At 48.9% G+C, this 15,289-nt stretch overlaps 1 protein-coding gene across 2 annotated transcripts; it reads right to left on the bottom strand.

Annotated features, from left to right (window-relative positions):
- Positions 1 to 1,319: 1,319 nt before the first annotated feature.
- On the bottom strand, positions 1,320 to 14,356 carry TP53 (tumor protein p53). Of its 2 annotated transcripts, XM_040243465.1 has the most exons (11): positions 14,195 to 14,356; positions 5,686 to 5,787; positions 5,529 to 5,550; positions 5,187 to 5,444; positions 4,560 to 4,746; positions 4,367 to 4,479; positions 4,033 to 4,142; positions 3,569 to 3,705; positions 3,411 to 3,484; positions 2,874 to 2,980; positions 1,320 to 2,270 (listed from the first exon to the last, which is right to left on the bottom strand). In XM_040243465.1, the coding sequence occupies exons 2-11, from the start codon at positions 5,757 to 5,759 to the stop codon at positions 2,189 to 2,191; spliced, it is 1,164 nt and encodes a 387-aa protein (XP_040099399.1). In that variant the 5' UTR covers positions 5,760 to 5,787; positions 14,195 to 14,356; the 3' UTR covers positions 1,320 to 2,188. The 2 variants fall into 2 exon arrangements, with proteins under 2 accessions (XP_040099399.1, XP_040099398.1); XM_040243464.1 differs by having other exon boundaries at positions 3,411 to 3,705.
- Between the last annotated feature and the right edge of the window lie 933 nt (positions 14,357 to 15,289).

Here is a 15,289-nt window from a genome sequence, read left to right as displayed (position 1 = left end):
CTCATTGGAAGTCACATAGCTTAGTAGAACTGGCCTGAAAACCCAGGACTAATAATTCTCAGACCAGTAACCTATCAGAATACAAAGGGATTGGCAGAGCAAGAAAGGCTCTGCTTTGTGAAGGAGTAGAGCAGAAACAAAAAGAGCCAAGGACACACTCTAGAGAAATGTGGGGTGTAGGGGGGTGCAGGACACTGGTCAGAAAGAGGCTCAAGGTGACCCGTCTACAGGAGTGAGGCAAGGAAATGAGTTTCAAGTGCTCTGATTTACCAAGGGCCTGGCTTGTGGGGAGAGATGGCAAAGTTAAAGATCTCTACAAGAAGTGGTTCTGGGTATCCTGGGGAGTGTTTGGCACTCTCCAGAAAGGAAGAAAAAGTGTGATTTCGAGGCCAGGGGCTGGTGGCTTCGCAGCTGTCTGGGATCCTCAGGGTAAGTCTGGGGATTCCCTCAGGGACTTTAAGCCAGGTTGAGGGAACAGTGGTTCCAGAAGCCCTTCTGGACCTTACTCTGCTCTCTGCCCCCAGGGAGGAGGCAGGATGAGCCGTGTCCCCAGTCTGGCCATTCTTCTAATGCTGGTTCAGATAGCAGTGGTGGGTGTGGGGTGATGGGGAGAGCCTGCCCCCAGCCCCCTTCCCTGGGAGCTGGCAGCCCTAAGGAACAGAAGGGGTGGAGGTGGGTGCAGGGCTCCCCAGGCTCGACTCTCCTCCCTACCCCGAGAAGCCCTTTGAAAGGTTTTCCTGGCAGAGTTTAAAGCTTCCATTCATTCAGCTGGCTGGCATGAGGCCTGGGTGAGGGGACGCCGGGAAGGCCCCAGTCCCATGTCCCAGCCCTCACCTTAGCTGCCCCCACTTCCCGGGGACCCTGGTTGGCAGGCCTTCTCTTTCCTCACCATAGCACCCACTGTCCTTCCCCTTGAGAACCCAGGTATCCTGCCCCTTTCCTGGGAGCAGATGGCCACCCCGGAGGCTCAGGCTTACTAAATCAGACATTTAAATCCCGTAATCCTTGGTGAGGCTGAGAGGGGGCAGTAGCCCAATCCTAGAAGCAGGAGCAGAGACCTTGTGCCAGCCCTGGCAGGAGGGGAGGGGGGACAGTTGGTTCCCAAGTTATGAATGGAGGCACCCCTTCCCTTATTGTCATGCAGCCTGCAGACTGACCCAGTCTCCAGGCTTTGTTCTCCTCCAGGAAACCAGGCACTGGCGCCGCCTGCCGCCACCCTCCCGCCCAAAAAAACTGCTCCCTGAAGACTCAGGTGGCTGCTTCCCAAACTCACTCCCTTAATTCACCCCTGCACTGGCCCTAATCTCTCAAGACACACAGGTGGTAGCAAAGTTTTATTGTAAAATAAGAAATTGATATAAAAAATGGGATATAAAAAGGGGAGAGGAGGGGTGTGAGTGACACGTGCAGATGTGCCCTGCAGAGCACAGAAGGGATCTGCGGAAGCATCTGGGGGAAACGAAACAGGTACTGGCAGGCACAGCAGGGACGGAGGCCACTGGGATCCAGGATAAGGTGAGCTTTCCCCTTTGGCACTGAGGTTCACCAAGGGGTTATGATCTGGCAGGGCCAGGAGAGAAGGGACTTGGAGACTTCTTCCCTTTAACTAGCCATCCAGTCAGAAACTGTCAAATCATCCACCCAGGGGGACAAAGGACCAGCACCCATAAAAGGCACTACGTCCCAGACATTATAGAATCAAATGATGGTTTTAGGGCCAGACATACATTATTTCATTAACCCTCACAACAAACCCCCCGTGAGGTAGGTTATGATTATCAGTTTTTTATAGATGTGAACAATGAAGTCAGGAGAAAATCGGAACAACTTAAGATGGCTTCCCTGGCTAGTATGGCAGAGGACTGAGTTTTCCAACCCAGTGTATGGCTGGTTATAAGATGTTCCTCACACGCAGGAACACCTTCTGACCTCTCCCGAATGCTGCTCACAGTAAAACCCTTGAAAGCTAAGCTGGAAAGCGCCAGCACCCCCCAAATCCCCAGAAAACCACGAGCACAGGTCTGCCTCTTTGGCAGAGCCGCAGGCTGAGCAGACGAAGAATCCCCAGGGGGTTTCTAAGGCGCACCTGCACCAAGCAGAGGTCTAAGCACCTGAGTCTCAAAAAATGCCAGGGAAGGGGCGGGGGGTGAGGGTGGGGATGTCAACCGGTGACAGGAAGCAGAAGACATCAGTCTGAGTCAGGCCCTTCTCTCTTGAGCATTGGTTTTTTATGGCAGGAGGGAGAAGGCCCCTTCTTAGACTTCAGGTGGCTGTGAGAAGAAAGCGGAGGGGAGGAGATGACATCATCTGAGTGAGAAGCTCTGGGCCCCTCTTCCTGGACCTAAGCTTTGAAGGGCCTGAGGCGGGAGCAAAGAGAACTACGTTAAAATGGTCACAGCCAAGGGCAGACATGCTGACTGAGCACCTTGGGGTACTTGTGGGTATAAGTCTCTTAATCTTCCCTTACCCCAGTTGACACATGAGGAAACTGAGCCCGGGAAGGGAAGTAACAAGGCCAACACGACTCTAGTACTTTGGATGGCTGAGCATCTGACTCCAAGGCCTGATATCCCATAGTTATCAGGTCTCTATTTGAGACCCTAGCTCTGGGAGTCTAGGGTTTGCTAGAATAGGCAAAGAAACATCCATGCCCCGGACCCCCGGAGGCAGGAAACTGGAGGAAGCCTAAAGAATGTCTGGGCAGGGTTGGGACCCAGCAGCAGGGTATCAGCTGCCTTTTACCTTGAAGGCAGGACCAGAATGGAATACCATGGCTTTCTAACACAGGAAAGCAGCAGGTGTGTGTGTGTGTGTGTGCCTGCGTGTGTGTGTGTGTGTGTGCCCGGGAACTGGGGAAGACCTGCATCACTCACCTAGAGTGAGCCCTGCTTTCCCCTGGTTCCCTTCCAGCCTGAGCATCCATCAGCTCCAAGGCCTCATTCAGCTCTCGGAACATCTCAAAGCGTTTACGCCCACGGATCTGTGGCAAGGAAAGAAGGGAACAAAGAAATATTAGGCAAAGTTGCTACAACAACCAAGGGGCTTCCCCAGTAGCTCAGTGTTCCAACTGCCAATACAGGAGACATGGGTTCAATCCCTGGGTGGGGAAGATCCCCTGGAGCAGGGAATGGCAACCCATTCCAGTATTCTTGCCTAGGAAATCCCATGGACGAGGAGCCTGGTGGGCTACAGTCCACGGGGTTGCAAAAGTCGGACACGACTGAATGACTATAAACACCACAGCCACCATCACCTCTGCCAGTGAATCATGGCCATGGACAGAGGAAAGGATGACTAGAAAAAAATGGGCTTAACCTCACATCTGCTACATTTATATTTTTTTCTTCCCTTATCCAACCCCATGGAGTGGGGGTGAGAGACTGCACCTCTCTCTCCCCCAGACTTGGTACCTGAAGAGTGAAATATTCTCCATCCAGTGGTTTCTTCTTTTGCTGTGGAGAGGAGCTGGTGCTGCTGGGCATTGCTGGGAAAGAGGCAAGGAAAGGTGAGAAAAGAGTGAATCGGGGGCAGAACTGTACCCTCGCTGCCTCTTCTACCTCCTGCTCACCTCGCTTAGTGCTCCCAGGGGGTGGCTCGGGGCAAGACTGCCCCTTCTTGCGAAAATTTTCTTCCTCAGTGCGGCGGTCTCTCCCAGGACAGGCACAAACACGTACCTCAAAGCTGTTCCGTCCCAGCAGGTTACCACTACCAGGGTAGGAAGAGGGAAGCAGGAGGCAATCAGGAAGGGGGACCCTGTCTGTGTGTTCTCCTGTGAACCAGGCCCCACCTACTCCTAACCACCCCCATCCCAAGGGGAGGCTGAGCTCCAGCTCCAGATTGAGAAGACCCCAGTAAGAGAGGTCCCAAAGCCGGAGAAAGGAGGAAGGGAGCAGCAGAGAAGTCCACAAAGGGAATGCATCGAGAGGGAACGATGGCTGGTAGTGTGGGAGAATGTGATGAAGGGCGGGGCCCCGGGGACAGGCAGGAGAAGGTGAGAGGAAGCTAGCCTGGAGGGTGGTGTGTGGTCCCTACCAAGAGTCTTCCAGTGTGATGATGGTGAGGATGGGCCGCCGGTTCATGCCCCCCATGCAGGAGCTGTTACACATGAAGTTGTAGTGGATGGTGGTGCACTCAGAGTCGATCTGGGAGAGAGCACAGGCCCAGCGTGAGGCTACCCAGCCCCGGGGAGGCTGTCAGCCTCTGTGAGCCTGTTTCCTCAGCTGTGGAATGGTGATAACCCATCTGCTCTGCGCACCCCACAGGCTGTGGGAGGTCAAGTAAGAAGGAGAAAGCCCCCTTCCTCCCACCTAGGGTGGTCATGGACAAACCGCCCCCCACCCCGGAGACCCCAGTTGCCAAACCGGACCTCGGGGGACTCATAGGGCACCACCACACTGTGTCTAAAGGTGTTCCGGTCGTCCAAATACTCGGCGCGTAAATTCCCTTCCACCCGGATAAGGTGCTGAGGCGGGGCCAGACCTGAGAGCAATCAGGGAGGGATTAGGGGCTTGGGGGCTCCGGGTGCCACGCCGGTCCCATCCACAGTCCCCGCCGCTCACCATCGCTATAGTCAGAGGAGCGCTCGTGGTGGGGGCAGCGCCTCACAACTTCCGTCATGTGCTCCAGCTTCTTGTAGATGGCCATGGCGCGGACGCGGGTGCCGGGCGGGGGCGGCGAGTTGACCCACAGCTGCACTGGGCAGGTCTTGGCCAGCTGGCAGAACAGCTTGTTGAGGGAAGGGGAATACTGGAGGAGAAGGAGGAAGAATGAACGGAGGGGTCAGCGGACAAGTACCCAAGGGTCGAATGTACAAGCACCAAGTACCGACTGGAAGCCGGGTCCTGTGAGGGGAGGGTAGCTAGAGATGGCAGGGTCGGGGGTGGGGGGTCCACATCCCAGAAGTGTACTTCCAATAGCTACAGAATGAATGAGAGTGAAGAAAAAAGGAAAAAAGAAATGGCCTCATGACAGATACTGAGAATGTGACGGAAAGGATGAAAACCCAAGGGTCAAGGGGGAAAATGCAACCTTGGGATGGAGTCAAAGGTCACAAACTAACTAGGTAAGATCTAAAAAGACCGACAAAAAGGCAAAGGCTGAAGTGGAACCCCAAACTCCTGAACAGAAAACCCCTAGGCTGTATGGCCAGGCACTGATAGGGAAGCCGGCTCCCCAGGGCCACTGACCGTGCAGGTCACAGACTTGGCTGTTCCGGAATGCAGGAACCCGAGACGGAAACCGTAGTTGCCAGGGTAGGTCTTCAGGGAGGGGACAAAGGACGACAGGGGCCAGGAGGTGGCTGGTGCCGGGGTGGCTGGTGGTGGGGCAGCTTGGGCAGGAGGCTCTGGCATTTGGGGCGCTTCATTCGGACATTCATCCAGCCAGGTGGCAACATCTTCTGAGTACGGGAGCAGGTCATCCACGGGTGAGGAGAGCTCAGAGGACTACAGACGGGAGGAGTGCATCAGAAGGCCCAGTTCCCACCCTCTGGACCCGCAGCCCCAGGCCCCCTGTGCCCCAGGCCTTACCAGAAGGTTGTTTTCAGGAAGTCTGAAAGAAAGGAGCAGAAAGTCAGGACTGGCTTTTGTTTCTCCCAGGCCTCTACCAGGGGGCTGGGGACCGCGGTGGGGCAAGGTTATTGGAGGCTGAGCAGTAAACCTGCCCTCCCTCCAGACCTCCACTCACAGGTTCCACAAGTCAGAAAATGTCTCCTGACTCAGAGTGGGCTCCACACCGAGTTCTGCCTGCGATTCTTCCATTGTAGCTCCCTGGAAGGTTGTGTAGCCGCTGGAGGGAGAAAAGTGAGGATCCAGCCTGAGACACACCCAACCCTGGGTCACCCAGCCCAGAGCCAGGAGGGACCCCCTCCGCCCACAGCACACTGGGAAGCTGAGGATCTGCTGGGGGGTAGGGGAGGCGCCTGCCCCACCCCTCAGCAGTCTTATCACACACTTCCTCGAGGGATAAAGGCAACCAGAGAGGGACTTCCAACCTTCCCACCACTGAATCCACAAGCCTTCCTCAGTGCATATGTATTTCTGCCCTCCTTTGCAGTAATATGGACAAGGAAATGGCAACCCACTCCAGTATTCTTGCCGGGAGAATCCCATGGATGGAGGAGCTTGGTGGGCTACAGTCCACGGGGTGCAAAGAGTCGGACACGACTGAGCGACTTCACTTCACTTTGCAGTAATAAGGATGAAGTAACTCTTGACTCATTTCCTCCGCCCCCATCCCTCTACCTGTTCCCCTGGGATGGTTCCTCACCCTGGCTTACAAATCCCTCAGGGCCCAACCCCTGCCCACCTCTCTGACCTCACCTCTTAGCACCCTCTTCCTTTTCTGGCTTCCCTGGTGGCTCAGATGGTAAAGCGTCTGCCTGCAATGCGGGAGACTGGGTTCAATTGCTGAGTGGGGAAGATCCCCTGGAGAAGGAAATGGCAACCCACTCCAGCATTCTTGCCTGGAAAATCCCATGGACAGAAGAGCCTGGTAGGTTACGGTCCATGGGGTCACAAAGAGTCGGACACAACTGAATGACTTCACTTTCCTTTTCTGATGCTTATCAGATACTCCCAGTTCACTGAACTGGGGACTCTGGGCCCTGCATCCCTACAGGGTAACCTCCTTCTCACCAACTTCATCATGAATGTCGCACCTTAGCAGGGATGTTTCCCTGGACTTCTCCATCACAGCCAGCCAGCCATACCCTGTCACCTTATTTTAATTCAGGTCACCCTATTTTAATTCTTGTGGTAATTACACTATGTTACCTTTCCCTGCTCATTCTGCCTGTTTCCCCTATTGGAATATAAATGTCTTCAGGGTAGGGAAGTTGTCTTGCTCACCAGTTACTAGCATAATGTCTTGCACCTGATCGGGCTCAATAACTGTGGTGAATAAGTGAATCCTCATACCCAGGCTGTTATCTGATTATGAGCAGTCAAAGGAGCAAAGGGGACGGCGGGGGGGTGGGGGTGGGGGGTGGCTGCAGCCTGGGCTAGGGCCCTGTCACCACCATCTCATCTCCCAGGCTAGCTTTCAAATAGTTTCAACATGCCATCTTTCTTGATGCTAAATTTGTCATCAGCTTTGCTCAGAACCACGCCACTGATCAGAGTCTATGTTCACTACACTTTTCTTCTGTGTCCATGGTAATGACAACCCCCTCCAAGCAAGCAGCTCTTGTGGGCTTCTCCAGTGGCTCAGATGGTAAAGAATCTGCCTACAATGTGGGAGACCTGGGTTCAATCCCTGGGTTGGGAAGATCCTTTGGAGGAGGGCATGGCAACCCACTCCAGTATTCTTGCCTGGAGAATTCCCATGGACAGAGGAGCCTGACGGGCTATAGTCCATGGGGTCGCAATGAGTCGGATATGACTGAGCGACTAAGCACATGCACCACGAAGGCTCACCTGCACCTTTCTGTTGATATAGGGTTTGCGTACTTATGTAGGGTGTGCAAAATCATTTCATGTGGGGTATCTTGTGGTTGTTCAGTTGTGTCCGACTCTTTGAGACTTCATGAACTGCTGCACACCAGGTTTCCCTGTCCTTTATTATCTCCCGGAGTTGGGTTATCTTACTTGTCTGGATAACCACACCTGCCTCTTGACAGGTCTTAGAGAGGTTAAGTGATCTGCCCACAATACATATAGGTGAGTGAATAAGCTTTTATGAAAAATGACTGTTTGAAGGTCTAGGATTAAGATGCTTACTTCATTATAGACTACCCTGCAGAGCTGTCTTTCGTAATCAGTTAAGTCTAGAGGAGATTTTCGCTGATGAAAGTCCGTCAACTGAGAGGCTAGCAAAGGGCCACTTATCATAGCTCCCAAAGCTGATGGGGGATGGACTCTGAATGTGCCTGGAGGAAGGCAAGAGGGAACAGCAGTGGGATGCCAAACATTTGCCTTGGGGGAAAGGACCAGGGTTTCCCCTAGATCGATGATCAAAATAACTTTTGAGACTTTTATGGAAGGGAAGCTGTTTATGTAGAGATGGGGTGCAGAAGTCAAAAGCCCTGGATTTGATGCTGTATCATCAGTTAAATTTGCGGCATGACCGCACTCATCTTAAATCTCCCAGGGCAAATATGGCAGAGCATGGGCTCTGGAGGCAGACAGGCTAGGCCTGCATCCCGAGCCACCATCTAATAACTGTTTAACTTTGGGAGGTTGCTAATCCTCTCTGTGCTTCCGTGTCCTTTGCTATAAAATAGTATACCACTGATTATGGGAAATATAAAGAGTTGAGAAAAGCACATAGCAAGAGCTCAATAAATGCTTCTCTTCATATGGTTATCCCAATTTTACTTGTTCTATATTATTGCTGGAGAGAGCTTTGTGACTGGGAGCGGGTGGGGCTTTTATGGTCCTGCTGGGATCTTGGTTCATCCCCTTCAGGCAACTGTGTTCAGTAAACAGGTTGGGAGGGGCTGTTCTGGGAGGGTGGGCCAAGGTCTCACTCCCACAGGGAGAGGGACAGCCCTGTGGACCTAGAAGTTCTCCCTCTCTCAGTCCTTGGTAGCAACTGAATTCTCATTTTCTTTCTCTAGGAAACCTCTTCAGAGCGGGTACTTCCCATGGGTGTGAACATCAGGGGTTCATAATACTAAATTGTCAGAGGCTGAACCAGACCCTCCGGATGGCTGGGGAGGTGGAGCCTTTCCAAAGCAGCCCCCTTGGAAGGCAGTAAACTCAGCTGGGACTTAAAGGAGAGGCAGGCCGATCACTATCCTAACAATGGCTGCTGTTTATATAGACCTTACCGGATTCACTGCTTTCAGTGGCTTATCTCAGTAATCCTCTCAAAAAGCAAGTAAGGTAGGTACTATCATCAGAGGAGAGAACAAAGTTAAAGGAATTACCCAGGCTCAGAAAGCCCTCCAGGGTCAGGGCCAGGGATTTGAACACAGGCTGTCTGAAGCCGCACTCAAGCTCTAAATAATTATGCTCTGGGTTCTCCCAGGGCCTGATGTTTGAAAAAAAAAAACAAAACAACTTTTTGATGGCTGGAAGCTGTGTAATTGAAAAAAATTGATTCTTGGAAGAAATAAGGGAGCATCTGGTAAAACTGAAAACCATACCTCTTACTACTTAGCAAAACCGTTTCTTGGTGGACGTCCTAGAAAAATGATTGCAAGGGGGCAATAGAAGTCTTGCATAAAAATGTTCATGACATTGTTTTTCCTAACAGCTGGTGATAAGAAACAACCTTGGTATCCATCAATAAGGAATAGGTAAGTGAAATGCAGTGTATTCATTACAGTGGTTTAGGAAAATGAATTTTATGTGTATATGTAACCTGTTACAGTTCAGAAACATACTGGATGAAAATATGATTTGCAAGAAAAAACAAAACACAGTAATTTAGTCTATGGAAATCAAACACATAAAATGATTATTTATTGCTTATAAATATATGTATATAAAAGCATGAAAGGCAAGAAGACTACAAATTCACAAAATCTTTAATAGTGATGATATTCTCAGGGAGAGGGGATGTATGCTTAGGGTATTGGGGGTAGTAGAGTCAAGGGGTTTTAGTTTTTCTTCCCCCTTTGGCTGTGCCTTGAAGCTTGTGGGATCTTAGTTACCCAACCTGGGATTGAACCTGGGCCCTGGAAGTGAAATAGTCAGGGAATTCCTGGTTTTAGCTTTATTAACAAAGAAAAAAATTTTAAAGGTGGTATCTATACACTGCTTGTGTAATTAACATAGAGACAAAAGTAAGACAAAATGTTGTTAAAAATTATTTGGTGGGAATGTGTTGTTACTCTTGTACTCTGTACTTTTCCAAAATAAAAATATCAACGGAAAAAAAAAGAAATTATGGATATTTGAATCAGATTAAAAAAGGTAAACAGAATAATGTCCTCCCAAGTACCCATCACTTAGCTTCAAGAATAATCAAGCATTTTGCCTTTATCGCCTCACCTGTACCTCTAGTCACTCCCCACAACCCCACAAATGTTTTTGAGGTGAAATTTACATAGGTTGAAATTGCATCATACTATTTTGATCACAAAACTTGACAAACTTTGATAAAGCTCTGTAATCTACCCCATACCAAGACAAAGATACTGTGTTCTCTTCTGAAAGTTTTATGTGTAGGTTTATTAACCTTGTCAAATTTACTGTTGTGCATGGTGAGAGGTGGGGGCAAAATCCATTTTTCTGCTCCAGTTTCAGCACCATTTGTTGAGACTTTCCTCTCCCCACTGATTCACTCTGGTACCTTCACAGAAAATCATTTGACTACATTTATGTGTCTTTTCCCAGACTCTATTCATTGATTGTTGTTCTACTGTAACTTTATTATTTTTCTAAGTTTTATTATTGGAGTACTGGGGCTTCCCAAGTGACACCAGGGGTAAAAAATCTGCCTGCCAATGCAGGAGACACAAGAAATGTGGGTTCAATCCATGGGTTGGGAAGATCCCTTGGAGGAGGAAATGGCAACCCACTTGAGTCTTGCCTGGAAAATGTTGTGGACAGAGGAGCCTGGCAGGCTCCAGTCCATAGTCACAAAGAGTTGGGACACAACTGACCATACATATATTGGAGTATAATTGCTTTACAATGTTGTGTTAGTTTCTGTTGTACAACCAAGTCCTACTTAACTTTACAGTAATCTTGAAATCAGGTATTTTAAGGCCTCCAACTTGTACCAGTGTTTTGTTTCAGAATCAGCTGGTCAGTTTCTACATTTTTTTTAAATCATTGAGTTAAATCTTTCTGAAGAGTACTGACACCTTAACACCATTGAGTGTTCCAATTCATGAATATGCTAAAATTTCCTTAAATTCTCTCAGCAGTATTTTGCAGTTTTCTATATAGAGCTCTGGTCCATTTTTTGTTAAATTTATCCCTGAGTATGACATGTTTTTCACCGTGGCTTCCCAGGTGGCTCAATGGTAAAAAATCCGCCTGCCAATGCAAGAGACACAGGTTCGATCCCTGGGTCAGGAAGATCCTTTGGAAAAGGAAATGGCAACCCACTGCAGTATCTTTGCTTGGAAAAACCCATGGACAGAGGAGCCTGGTGGGCTACAGTCCATGGGGTTGCAAAGACTCAGACATGACTTAACACATGTCAGGTTTTTGAGTTTAGATTCAAGGTTGCTATTATATAAAAATACAATGTATGCATATTGCCTTTGAAAGTTGTAACTTGCCTTTAATTTTAGCTTTCACTTGTCCTCATTGTGTGAAAGTGAATTTTCTATTAGGACTTTTGGTATACAGTCATACCATCTGTGCTGCTAAGTCACTTCAGTCGTGTCCGACTCTGTGCGACCTCATAGACGACAGCCCACGAGGCTCCCCCGTCCCTGGGATTCTCCAGGCAAGAACACTGGAGTGGGTTGCCATTTCCTTCTCCAATGCATGAAAGTGAAAAGTGAAAGGGAAGTTGCTCAGTTGTGTCCAACTCTTAGCGACCCCGTGGACTGCAGCCTACCAGGCTCCTCCATCCATGGGATTTTCCAGGCAAGAGTACTGGAGTGGGGTGCCATTGCCTTCTCCATACCATCTGTGAATAAAGCCATTTTATTTCTTCTTTTCCAACTGTTATGTATATATTAACAGCATTAGGCTGGCCTTATAAAATGAGTTGGGCAATGTTACTGCCTCTCCATTCTGAAAGAGTTTATGTGAGATTGGTATTGTTTCTTTCTCAACTTTTTGAATTGAAGAACAAAGGAGACAGATAGGAAATAGCACTCAGACCCAAATGCTAACAATAACTGCATTAAATGTAAATAGACCAAGCACTCCAATTAAAGCAATTCAGTGGGGGAAGGAAGGCTGTTTCAACAAGTGGAGCTAGAACTGGCTTTCCATAAGAAAAAATAAAACAGAACTTTGAACTCACAACATGAAAAAAATTATTTCTTGACTAATAAATTATGGCTCACAGACTTAAGTGTTAAATCTAAAACTAGAAAGATTCTCAAAGAAAATATATGAGAAACTATAAGAAAATATCTTCATGACCTTGGGGTAAGATCTCCTAAACAGGTCAAAGCAATCACTGAAAAGAAAAATCAATCTTCTGTTCCTTGTAAGAGTTGTTAGACAAGCAAGAGGTCAGGAGAAAATACATGTATCTGACAAAGGATACACATTATTCCTATCCAGAATATACAAATGACTCCAACACCCCAAGGACACAAAAAGCAAATGAACCAATTTTTAAAATGGGGAAAACACTTGAACAGTCTCTTTATATCTGACACAGAAATGGCCAGTAAGCACATGCAAACTGTTGGAACATACTTAACAGAGAATTGCAAACTAAAACCCACATTGATATGGCACATTAGAAAGCCTGACAAACCAAATCTTGAGACAGGATCTATCTTGCTGGTGGGAGTATAAAACAGTACAACCACTTTGAATAACTAGAACTTTTTAATGTAATTAAAAAATATAAATAAACACCTCACTCTATGACCAAGCAATTCCACTCCTAAGTATCCAAAAACATAAAAACATGACTACAAAAATAATTTTAAGAATGTTAATAGCAGCTTTATTCAAAATAATCTTAAACGGGAAGCCACTCAAAGGCCATCAAAAGGAGAATGGATAAACAATCAATGGTTTATTTATTCAGTGGAATATACTAAAATATAAAGAAAAGTATTGATACGCTGATACATGCAATAAAATGGGTGAATTTCACAGACGGAAAGAAGCCTGACACAAAGGAGCACAAACTGTATGATTCCATTTATATAAGAAGTTCTCCAACAGGCAAATAAATCCACGGTAACACAAATCGAAGGCGGTGGCTGTAAATGCTACTCCTAACATAGAAAAAAGCACGTAAGTACCGCGCAGGGTCATGTTCGTAGCAGGTGCGTGGTAGGTGACCGCGCCCTAAATAATGAAGATGCCGGGAAAATTGGTACGGGTAGAAATCCTAGGCCCGGTCCGCCGCCTCCCGCGGGCAGAACCAGTCGAGACCGAACGGCAGCTTCGAAGACCTCGGCCCCGCCCCTCTCCAAGCCCCGCCCCTTCCGCTTCACGACGTTCACTCTGCGTCCGAGAAGGGAATGGTTCAGCCCAAAGCCAGATACAGAAGTTGTTTCTCCGCCGCAAAAAACGACCCATCGTTAGTCTTCTATCTTTTAATTCTCAAATGTATCCATTCTCGAAACACCCAGGGTCTGCCCTCTGACACTAAAAAAACAAAAACAAAAACAAACCCAAACCGTCCACGCAATGGTAGCGTCCGCCGGGGTAGCGGTCGATCGGGATGGAGCACACCATTCAAAGAGGGGGAGGGATTGAGGTTTGCATCAAAAAGAATACCTCTTCCTTTCCAAAAGAGGTAGCTAACCAGGCTAGGAGGGGGGAAAAAAAAGTAGAGGGGTTAGCAGCCTCCTTTCACAAGTAATGAGGACCAGTATAAAAGACCTTTTCTCTTTCTACTTCCCTCACGTTGGGTGAATAGTGGGCTGCTCCGAAAAAAAGAAACCGGAAATGCTCCCGCAGTGGTAGAAATGTAAATGTAGAGCCAAACAATAACAGGGCCTCTGAGGCCCGGCTAGTTCTGCAGGGCTTCGCGGGCAAAACTCTGGTTTAGCACGCCCCCCCCCCCGCTCCCCTCGCCTTTCACGACTGACAGCCTTTAACCGGATTTTCTCCATCTAGCGGAGCTGAGAGCCAGTGGGAAAGATTGCTCCAGGAAGGACAAAGGTCCGGAAGTTATGGGACCTTAGCAGCTTGGACTTTCCGGATCACCCCGAACCACTTCGGAATGGAGCCCGAGGTTCCACTGGGATGCTGCACGTTCTAAAATCCTGAGCCATGAATCCCCGAAGTTTCGAGATCCGAAAGTCGACCCTGATGCTTTGTGCATCTTATTTCACACACCCTGGGATGGAGTTAGTGGTGGTGGGGAAGAACCCCTTAGGCCGAGTCAAGGTTCCCCAAAGCCCCACTCCCCCGCCCAAGTGTTCACCTTCGAGTTCGACTGGTCTTAACATCCCAATCATCTACACTCGGGCCTCCTAACATTGCATTCCTGTTGGTGCCGCTAGCCAAGACCCCCGCCCTCCCTGCCGCTAATCGTTAACCCCCCAGTTACCGCCCCCCAGCCCTTTATCCCCCCGAACTGAAAATACAAGGAGCCAAGAGCCCGTGACTCATAGAGGACTCATCAGTCTCAGTCAAGAGCTTACCCGAAGCTCAGAGGAGGGTGTCACCGTCCTGGGATGCACGCTCCGAGGTCGGACGCTAGATGACCCCGGAGACCAGTGACCACTGCGGCCAGGATGGTGGCTCTGGACTTTTGAAGAGCTCAAAACTTTTAGCGCCAGTCCGGAGCACGTGGGAGGGGAAAATCCCAATCCCAGCAACCCTCGCGAGGCTCCTGGCACAAAGCTGGATAGTCGCCATGACAAGTAAGGGCAAGCAATTCCCCTGCGGGCGGAGGCGAGGGGAAAGGAGAGTAGGAGAGGAGAGTGCGGGGAAAGTCAGGATTCTCGCCGTATTGGTAGTGTAGCTAGTGACCGTTTGGATTGGGGAAGTTCGACAAGCGAAAACCATAACGGCCGAATTGGTGGAAACCATTTTGGAAGATTTCTGCCATTGTTTTATATATGGTGAAAGGAAGAAAGCCTTTGCACTTGCATTCTCTGCCTGGAACACTCCTCTCCTAGATAGCTGGATAGTTTTTAGGCATCAACTAAACTGTCAACTTTTAGGAAGGCTTTCCATAATGTCCCTATCTAACGTATACCTCCATATGCGCTATATTACACCATCTTATTTTCACACCCCTATCACTTTCTGATGGAGAAGGCAATGGCACCCTACTCCAATACTCTTGCCTGGAAAATCCCATGGATGGAGGAGCCTGGTAGGCTGCAGTCCATGGGGTCGCTAAGAATCGGACAGGACTGAGCGACTTCACTTTGACTTTTCACTTTCATGCATTGGAGAAGGAAATGGCAACCCACTCCAGTGTTCTTGCCCGGAGAATCCCGGGGACGGGGGAGCCTGGTGGGCTTCCATCCATGGGGTCGCACAGAGTCGGACACGACTGAGCAGCAGCAGCATCACTTTCTTTCTTTTTTTTTTTTTTTTAGCATCACTTTCTGAAGTGATTTGTTCCTTGCCTTCAATACATAGCAACCTAAGACTTAGAAGGGCAGAGACCTTGTCTACAATCTTATTGATTGTTGTTCCCCAGTACCTATGACAGTACTGGGTAGCAAGTAAGAGTTCAATAATAAATATTTATTGAATGAATGAAAAGAGACTGAGGTCTGAAA

The sequence above is a fragment of the Oryx dammah genome, unplaced genomic scaffold (genome assembly GCF_014754425.2).
Source record: "Oryx dammah isolate SB20612 unplaced genomic scaffold, SCBI_Odam_1.1 HiC_scaffold_8, whole genome shotgun sequence".
Classification (NCBI taxonomy): Eukaryota; Metazoa; Chordata; class Mammalia; order Artiodactyla; family Bovidae; genus Oryx; species Oryx dammah.
This window is presented reverse-complemented; position numbering and strand designations above follow the sequence as displayed.

Excerpts from the sequence above, each read along its gene's own strand:
- TP53 (XM_040243464.1), bottom strand. The coding sequence starts at position 5,759 with ATGGAAGAATCGCAGGCAGAACTCGGTGTGGAGCCCACTCTGAGTCAG. Across the intron at positions 5,551-5,685 it reads TTTTCTGACTTGTGGAACCT|ACTTCCTGAAAACAACCTTC; the intron begins GTGAGTGGAGGT and ends CCTTTCTTTCAG. Across the intron at positions 2,981-3,410 it reads GAGAATATTTCACTCTTCAG|ATCCGTGGGCGTAAACGCTT; the intron begins GTACCAAGTCTG and ends TCCTTGCCACAG.